General features: G+C 34.9%; 1 protein-coding gene across 1 annotated transcript in view; it reads right to left on the bottom strand.

Moving 5' to 3' along the window:
- Positions 1 to 1,601: 1,601 nt before the first annotated feature.
- LOC104499014 (cadherin-10) overlaps positions 1,602 to 10,160 on the bottom strand; it is a gene marked incomplete at its 5' end in the record, with an annotated part of 20,637 nt that continues 12,078 nt past the window's right edge. Inside the window, 3 exons of the mRNA XM_010142464.1 lie at positions 1,602 to 1,859; positions 4,688 to 4,875; positions 9,416 to 9,583. Coding sequence (XP_010140766.1) covers positions 1,602 to 1,859; positions 4,688 to 4,875; positions 9,416 to 9,583 — 614 coding nt within the window. The remainder of the gene's footprint in view (positions 1,860 to 4,687; positions 4,876 to 9,415; positions 9,584 to 10,160) is intronic.

Here is a 10,160-nt window from a genome sequence, read left to right as displayed (position 1 = left end):
AATAATATTTTATATAGTTTTAATTTTTAAATTGTTCTTATCTCAGCCCATGAATTTAACTTTATTTTCTTTATTCTGCTCCCCATCCCACTGGGGAGCAGGAGTGAACAAGTGGCTGCAAGGTTCTTAGTTGTCAGCTGGAATTAAATCATGACAGAAGTAAAAGCTTGTAAGAATTTTGAAGGAATATACGAAGTTGCTTTCGAAGCTGAAGAACAGAGCAGATACTAAAAAGAATTTGATCTACTCTATGCAAAATGTTTTAAAGTTCTTGTCTTCAACTAGATAGCATTAAATGAAAGCTAAAAGAAGTGACTTTGAGTGTGGAAGAGCATTATCACAAATATCTTTGATTTTTTTCTTCAAGTGAACTATGTCTTGGTGCAATAATCCCTTTCAATGTTTTAGATGTTTCTTTGCCCTTATTATTATTGGTTTGCTCCAACTGCCTCTTCTAAATTATTTTCTTTGCAAGAATGAAAGAAATATCAACTGGACATGGAAAAATTACATAAAATGATCTTTAGGTTGCTACTCTCCATAAATAATAGTGATGAGGGAAATGCCTGCCACAGTCCTTTAATTAATCAACTTGAGTCAGAAACAAAATGAGCAAAAACTCTAAGTTTTTTCTTTTTCCAGTTACAATTAAGAAACTATAACTACTAAAATTGTCAGTTGTCTTGTGCAATTAGAGTGGATAAAAATGCAATGATAAGTTATCTATATATCCTTAAATTTTAGAGGCTTTGTGTTTCCATACACACAGATCACCATAGGAGTAAAATAGAACCAGTTTCATTTCCTAATCTAGTTTTACCACCTGGGCCTCATTAAGAAGTATGTACGTGGCAATTGAAAAAGTCAGTAAATAAGGTTCTTTTACGAGAAACTGATTTTTTTATACTTTGTTAGGCATTTCAGACAACACACCCAACTTGAACAGTGTTATGTTACCTGTTTCTAAAATCTTACAGAAAACCAAACAAAAAAACCCAAACCAAAATATCATTTATTACATTAAGCTAGATAAGATGTAACATCTAGCAGTATACAGTAGTATACATAGAAAAGATTATAAAAGATACTGAACTTTCAACATCTAGTTTCTTGGGGTATTTGAGCACACACAGAGATAATTTTATTTTGTATAGCAATCACTTTGACAAACCGGCAGAGCAGAAGGCACCAACCAGAGCAGGTGAGATCAGCTCTGCATACTTCCCAGGACTGACCAGAGGAGGCACTAGAAAGCTCTGCACCCTTCCTGGTCCATAGACTAGCTTGTCACTTTTTCATGATGTGAAGCAAGAAGTAGTCCTGAAGATCATACTTGAAACCAGTGTGTAATTTTATAAGTTTTCTGAGATTTGAAGTACTAGAAAACATTTCTTGTGTCTTTTGTGTGAACGGCTATTCCCTGAGGTGTTTGGAGTCTTATGGATAGCATCTTTCTCAATTCTGTCTGTCTTGGGACGCTAATAAGCAACAGAAAAACATATTATCATGTTTCTGTGCACAATATTTATGTGAAACCTCATGTTGTGTTACTATTTCTCTTGATTTCTTTAGCAAATTACGTGTTTACAGAGACTGGAGTATTACCTTATTGGGCTTGAGGCTGAGTCAGGATCCCGTGCCATTACTGTTCCTATTATTGTCCCCAACTCAATATCTTCATGCACCTCAAAAAGGTAAGAAGATCTGCTGAAGACAGGAGGTTCATCTACATCTTCTACAGAGATTTTCACAATAGTTGTATCTTTGAAAGGCCCAAGATAATAGAAGCGTGGATCCACATGGGTATTCTCAGCTTCTACTTTCAAGGTATAAAGTCGTCTCATCTCATAGTCCAGTGGCTAAAAATGAAGATGATGCTGAAGTTTATTAAATTATATTACGTATTGTTAGATGTTGATCTATATACATAACAGAAACTGAAGAGGACCCAGGCCTTGTCAGATCTTGCCCTGCATTGGGGGAACACCAATACAGTTCAATTTTTCTACAGCATAGGGATCATTTTCTCTAGTAAGATATTTTCATTGTTTTTAGAGAAAGCTTCTTTCTATATATTACTGCCTATAACAAAATAATTTCAGTGCAGTTTAACCAATTGTTTAGTAATTTTTGCAGCTGTTTCACAAGAATATGGATTTGAAACAATAATATAAAAATTTGAAGTACCTGAAGTACTGACATTTAAGAACAAGACATTTAATACTATTATTTCCCAGGAAATACTATAAACTCTTGGATACTCAAAATGTCCTTAGTATTCCTGTTACTATCCCTATTACCAAACCAATGTAGCTGGCCTTAAATATCAGGAATATTTTAGGTTTATTTTGAGGAGGGGATGTGTGTCAAAGTTCTATATATCTAGAGAAACAGTAAGAGCTTAATCTTGTTCCTTTTCATTTCATTAAATGAATCCAACATCAGAGATTTTTTTTTTAATTTTTTTTTTTTTGCAAAATGGATTTGATATTTTTGTCATCAGTTCCTTTTTAAAATGGAAGGAGGAAAGGTTCAGGGTTATAATTAGAAACCGTTTTGGATAGAAAAGAACCTCCATTCCTTCAAATATTTCTGTCATAGGTGGAGAGTGTTAGCTAATTATGATACTGAGCAAATGAGCAACCTGAGAATTTACCTTTCTAACACAAAGAAGACTTCATTAACTCCCCAAAATCCTAGGGAGATACCAAACTGGTGGCTTTCATTCATCAAAATGGGCAGCAGAAGACTTGTTTTATTCTGTCTAACTGCTTTTAAATACAAATCAATGTTCATGAAAGATGCCAGAGTGACCGCCTAGAAATTTAAATATTTAAGAGCAGAAAGATGCAGTCCAGGTAACGAATGAGTTTCCCTACTGCCTCAAAATTGTTCTAAAAAAGTAGTTAGAGCAGAAGGGAGAATATCTATGAATATAATGAGAATGCAACACAGTGCTGCTGTTTAACCTAGATCTGAGACTACTGGTGTGTCTATAAAGTGCAGCATCCTGGCTTCAAGCCTAGAAGCAAAGAAGTCATGTTAGTCTTGCTTAATTAGCTGTTTTAATTTGCCAGAAGGTGCATCACGCACGTGTGGTTAACTTGCTACTCATACATGCACATCCGCTTTGGAGGCTATGCACATCCACTCTAAGGCTATTCTGCAAAACGTGGATATGAAATGTGTAGATTGTGCATGTATTCAAACATATCACCAGTAATGAACAAAACTGTTGCCCAAATATGCCAAATTGTGGCAAAGCAATTATTTTGTCTGTGAAAACTTGAATATAAAACCTGTATGGAAAAAGTTATTTTGCAGCAAGTGTTAAATTCAGACTTAAGGGCTCAATAAAGGAACACCACCTATTTATAGATATTCACTACTGAAAACAGAAATGACAATCAACTTGGCTAAATAATAAAAAAAAAAAGAATATTTTCATAAAAGAACAAACTGAGCGTATCTTCTTCCTTGCTAGTTAATGCTGTTGTCGATTTAAATAAATAAACTACTTATTTATCAATATGAAAAAACATCCTGAAAATTGCAAAATGTGTCCATTGCTATAGACAAAATGAGATCTTGTTCATTAGCATTTATTGGTGACATTTTTTTGAGCTGCTGTGTTATAACTTTTTAATTTTTAAAGCTTGATCCAGATATTAGCCTGTTTTTTCAAGACTTTATTGATTTAATGTAACAGTCTGTGTGAAAAATCAGAAGCAGGCAAAAAAACAGTGTCTCAAGAAAAGTTTTCACAGACTTCTAGAAAAAGGAAAAATATTGAGCCCCAAACCTTGCATTTTCATTCCTTCCCAGACAAACTACAGTGACAGAAGAACATAGAGATTAAAAAGGAACACACTCTGGTTTTTGCAGAACCTTCCTTTTCCTTGGTTGCCGTTATCACAACACGTGGAGATAAATTTTATAATAGTGTTTAATTCATTATTCTATGCTTAAGTTTGTTTTAAAAGCTAAGATAAACAGTGCTTTATGTTAGAAATGCTGCCTGGACGGTTTGGAAACACATTTCAAAATCCCAAAGACAAGAACCGAGGCACACCTGGAAAGGGAGTTGTTGAGGAGCACGAGAATGACATTTATAAGTGCAAGATCTCACATGTCTGAAAGTGCTCCAACATGCAAGACAGAGGGCAGAACTATCCCTGAAATAGGGATACCATTAGTATTCCCTACTCATATGTTAACCAGCTGACATGTTGGAAACAGGAAAACACCAGCATAGCTTATGACTCAGCTTCCATGAGTGTTTGTGTTGTCGCATACACTGGTCACCTATGCTGACGAGAAGGCAGGCCTACGTCTCTCAGCAGTGAGCGAGCTGCGTATTGCTTGCTGAAGAAAACAGGTTACATGAATGCTAAAGAATGCTGTGTATGAAATCACAGGCGTAATCAGTACTAACATGTTGGGGATGGTCTGTTTTTCACACACTTTGCTGGCAATAATGCTTTAAACATATTCTGTGTCTCAGATATTGTTACTACCTGTTATGTCCAGTTCTTCTTAAAAGGAAATAGTACCTTTCAGTCACTGATGGGGGGTTGCTTGCAAATGTTAAGAAGTTAGAACATTATCTAAGAATTATTTAAGCATTTTTTTGCAATGAACATTTGTGGCGTAACATTGGCACCAAAGTCATTTAGGAAATAGACACCTTTCGCACAGTTATGATGCCTTCCTGTGTGTCCTTCTGCGTAACAATATCAAACATATCTGTCCCATCGCCATCTATAATTCTGTACTCTACTTCTGCGTTTATTCCAGTGTCTGCATCTGTGGCTTTGACGCTGCCAATGGCTGTCCCAACAGGGGAGGACTCGGGAATACGCAGGTGGATGGTACCTGTCAAAGAGACAAAGAGGCACTCAGGAGCCCCACAAGCCATTACATATGCATTAAGTAACATTGTGTCACACAATAGCCGATTATGTATTTTTGTGTATTTTTTATTTTATAGACCTTGCCTAGAGAACTTAATACCGGGAGGATGGGCAAAATGTGAGGCAAAGAACTGTGCAGAGGAAAACTTTAGGGAGAAGATTGAAAACAAATTCATAGAGAAACGAATTCATAGGGGAAAAAAAAAAAAGGATTGAAAAGGACCTCTATTCTCCTATCTTAAAGAAGAACCAGCTATGTCATTCCTGAATCATCATCTGGAAAGACTGTTGTTTTCAGGTTTCACTCTTTTTTCTCCCTAGTACCTAAGATGAATCTTTGGGATATACTTCACACCTATTTTATCATGGAAAAAATACAAAGAACAGAATCTCCTTCTCTGGCCAGTTCTAAGCAGCAGACTGATATTTCAGCTTTCAAAATTAGTCAGATACAATATTAAATAAATTTGAATGACATCTTAATCCAAGTACTTGTTAAAGCCGTTAATTCATACTTAAATAAGGCCTATGAACATTGTAATTTTGGTTTTATGCTACTTTTCCTAGCTCAGTTGTGGTGTCATACAGCTGTTAAAAACCATAGGAGTAAAACTGTCATTATTCAGACATGCTGCAATAAATTTAGATAAGTATCTTACCCTAGGTTTTAGTATTATATGCCCTAACCTGACTGTGAGCACTGTAAATAAGTGTTGAGGTCTTTGGTCCCATCTCTCGGAACATATGGTAGGAAAACTCATGGTACACACAATGTGCTATGAAGAATTCTCAGAAAAATATTTTAAAATGAATGCAGATACAGGTGTCATTCCAAAGACGGAAGTTAAGTATTGAGAAACATTTTCTCATTTAAGTGTTCCAAGATTTGCTGTTTTACATAAAGACTTCATAAGTTAAGTGAGTTAACTGAACTAACAGTAACACAGAAGTGGAAGTGATAAAAGCCAGCAACCATGACAGGAACAAGTTGTCAGCTACAGAGTGACAAAGGAACTTTTTTTGGTTTTGGGAACACCCACTAAAAAAACCCCATATTATTCATGGAGATGTTTGAGACTTTCATTCTACAGAAATAGTTTTTTCTGTTCCATTATGTTATAGTTTGCCAAATCTAAAAAAAAAAAAAAGGCAAAAAATAAAAAAATAAATGCATTCACATATAGTTTGTAATTAAATGTTGAATGAAATATATTGAAATTAAATTTTTTCATATCATTTTACTTAGGCAGTTTTTGATTTGAAACATCTACAGGAGCTGAATTAATACTTCGTGGCCATATACACTCCTCATTCTATTTATATGAATTTATTTTTGCTCAGTTATGTTTTGGTGTTTCAATCAAGTGATTTATCTTTCATTTGCTCTGACATTTTCATTACCTTTCTCTAATACCTAAATCTGTGTACTTTGCTATGTTAGTATATAATCTCTCTGTAATCGCCTAATGGTTGAAAAAACAGAAGAAACAGTGGCCTCTGCTCCTATTTAGAATTTATTCAGTACTGTGTGAGACTGGTGAAAAACCACTTTTTTCTCCAGTTAACATTTATATATTAAAATTAATATATAAATGTTTTTTTCTGGAGTGTTTAAAACTACATCCTCAAGCTATGCCTTGCGGATGCTACTTGGACCTCCAGAGCAATTTCTGACGCTGAAGACATTTAACTCATTGACTGAGTATGGGATGCAGTGCAGCATGAAACACTATGAGAATGCAAACTACACCAAACTAGAATTATTCTCACAAAACTCTGCTATCAATCCCTTTTCTCTCACTTCTCTTCTTCCTCAAGGAGAGTAATTTACTGTTTGCATTTACTCCAGTGAGTGATGTTCTTTCATTTGTCTGTCAGGAATAAAAATGGGAGGATCAAGGGAAGGAAAAGCTTTTCCATACACTAAGGAGAGTGGAAACCAGCTGGAAGATTAAAGTATACACACTTGTGTCTGGAAATACTTCAGTCAGTCATAAAGAATGAAAAAGCAATTTTATTCATGTTTACCCTTCTTGCTATTTAGTCTGGAAAAGGCACATAATGTAGAGATAAATATTTTTATAGAGTAATATAGGGTATAGTCTCACAGGAGATATGAGCTGCCGTAACTCCAATGCACTGAGTTTCAGTCAGACTCAGGTTCCTAAATTTATAAACCACTTTTTCCATTTATCATTTGTCATCACCATCTCCTTACTTCTGAGAATACTTGGAAATATTACAGCTGAAACAGAGATCCAATATCTGAGGTCTTTGATGGCCTTTCTGTGCAGAACCTTGATAACATTTTAAATTTTATCATGTTTCCTCAGAAGAACAGCCACTGCTACCTATACGGTTTTCAAAAGATCTTTAAAAGGACAAAAATATTCTGAAGAGTCCTTGCTCTGTAATCTAAACAACAGATTCTTTTTTGTTAGAGAAAGTATGGCAAAATAAAATACTTATAATTTTCCACAATTCTGAATTTCTTGTGAGAGATGTTTAATCTGTTATGAAACATTTTGTTGAAACATGCAGCTGTAATACGCTGAGTCCTGTGAAAACCTTCTAATGTTTTTCCTGGTAATTGACAAATCTGATATGAATATGAGCGTCTCACGAACCTAGTACACATCCATTTTTTATTAGTGGAACAGAATAAGAATAATTTAACTTAATCAGTATCAATTCCACTAGTGTCACTGAAGACTATTAAAATTGAGAATCATTGTAATGTCTATTTGCATTTTGAGATTAAATATAAAGATTTTTTTTTAAAAAAAGGCAATAGTTATTTTTATTTTCATGCATCTATTAAAATGAGTCATCTTTATAAAGTTTTAGTTTTCATTTCCAGTGAAACATACATTTATATCTACTGAAGCTGTTGGCAGAGAGAAAGTAGACAAAACAAAACAACAACAAAATCCCCATATCAGGGTAAAACTAAAAGTTTCTTTAAAGGAAAGGTCACATCTGATTTACACTGACATTAATAGAAAAATGCAGAGATATTTCAGGGATACTACATCAGATCCTCATCTGACTCAAATATGCAGTTGGACTGTCAGATAAGTCATCTAAAAATGGTCTAGAAAGTTGATTCCATCATTCTAAGTACTAAGATAAAACACTGTTTAAGAAACAAGAGGAAAAAAAGGAAGAGCATAAATATGCATGATTGATGCTTATATGCTGTCTTTAATTTAACAGTTGAAATCAGCTTTTCTGTAAAGCTTTGAAAATGACACCTCTTTGAACACTCTCCCTCAATAGGTCCAGAGAGAAGTGATACAGCATTCCTCACCTATACAGCACTGCAATTACCATAATCCTCTATATGCAAACAACAAGAAAAATAATAAATCAAAAAGTTGTAGAAAGAGCAAGAACATAAAATGACGAATTATCAATAAATTCTATGCAGAATAGGGCCTTAGTGGAAATACACAAGCTGTAAATGCTCAGTTGTTCATGCTTTTTCTATTTTGGGTGTGTATATGAAATCACATGCTGATAAACATCTCAGCGAAACACATATATATTAACTACAACATTAAATTGAACAAAATTACGTACTCCATTTATGCCATAAAGAGCATGTCAAAATCAGAATCATTTGAAGCTGATTGTGTTATTTTGAGCATGAAGGTTGATCATCAGTAACTATTGCATAGAGCTGAGTTATACAGAATCAAAAATGAGAGGTGAGGATGCTCCAAATCCTTCAGCTATTAAGTATGTCCAAACCACCTTGCAAATATTACAACTTCGGTATATGCAAAAGACTTCAAATGTGTTTAAGATGGTTAACCTTCAACAGGTTTGATGTTACGCAGTTTAATGTTTCCATATGACACAGAGACCTATAATGTTTTTATATTTTAGTTTCAGATGTCTATACAAAGTTTTGATAGGTGTATTACCAGAAGTTAAAGAAGCATTATAAAAACCTTTGGTAAACTTAAACTAAAAAAAAAAAAGATTTAAATGCCATTTATTTTGGGAAATTTTCTGTTAGGTTTTGTAGCACTGTAACTGGAAAAGTACAAATCTGCTTGATTCCCTTCAAGTAATTTCATTTCCATTGCCTTCATGATTAAATATTTAAGCAGATACTACAATTCAAACATTTCTGCACATCTATAATTGCTACATGTTTTATTTTCTAGTGGGGGAGTATATGGGATTTAAGCAATAGGTGAGGGAAAAGAAAAACATCACTCTAATGCTCTTTCGAGCCCTCCAACCACCCCCTCCCAGAGTACCGCGAAGTATTTCAGGTTTTCCGCAGTTGTATTTGACCATGTAACTCTTTTCCTAACAAATGCCATAACATTTAATATACTGCTTTAATAACGGTGAATAAATCAGTACATAAGCCTTTGTTCATGCGTGCCCCATAATCTAGGTTTACTCTGAATTAAACCAGATGGTAATTGCTTAACTCTTTAGTTGGAAGCTCTTAAAGTACAAGGCAACTATTAAATGCAGCTTACTCTGGGGGAATCGGGGTGGATTGTCGTTGACATCAGTCAAAGTGATGTTCACAGTGGTAGTCCCTGATAATCCACCCATCTGGCCTCCCATGTCCTTTGCCTGGATGACTACTTGGTACTGTTCCCTGTTCTCTCTGTTCATGTTTGGCAAAGCAGTCCTGATGATGCCTTAAATAAACAAAGAAAAAACCAAAAATTGTTAATAATCTCCTTATTTTTGATGCTGCATCTGTTTTGTATTAGTCTGTGAAATATATTTCTAAAATGTTCATTTCGTGTTTTGAAGTAGAAGTTTCTGTTCATAAGCTTTATAAATATCTTCAGTACAGACTATCTGTGGAACAAACCTTAGTTCTACATCACATCTCCCTTTCCAGTTGTGGTGGGTTGACTCTGGCTGGACACCAGGTGCCCAACAAGGCCCCCTCTGTGCCTCTCTCTCCTCAACTGGACAGGGTTGAGAAAATGCAATGAAAGGCTTGTGAGTTGAGATAAGGACAAGGAGAGATCACTCACCAATTACAGTCACAGGCAAAACAGACTTGACTTGGGGAAAAAAATTTATTGCCAAACAAATCAAAGTAGGATAATGAGAAATTAAACCAAAACTTAAAAACACTTTCTTCTAGCCCTTCCTTCTTCCCAAGCTAACTTTACTCCTAATTTTCTCTACCTCCTCCACCTGGGTGGCACTGCAGGACTGGGAATGGGAGTTGTGGTGAGTGCTTCGCATGATGTTTCGGCT

Source organism: Buceros rhinoceros, unplaced genomic scaffold, assembly GCF_000710305.1.
Source record: "Buceros rhinoceros silvestris isolate BGI_N320 unplaced genomic scaffold, ASM71030v1 scaffold23658, whole genome shotgun sequence".
NCBI classification, from domain to species: domain Eukaryota; kingdom Metazoa; phylum Chordata; class Aves; order Bucerotiformes; family Bucerotidae; genus Buceros; species Buceros rhinoceros.
This window is presented reverse-complemented; position numbering and strand designations above follow the sequence as displayed.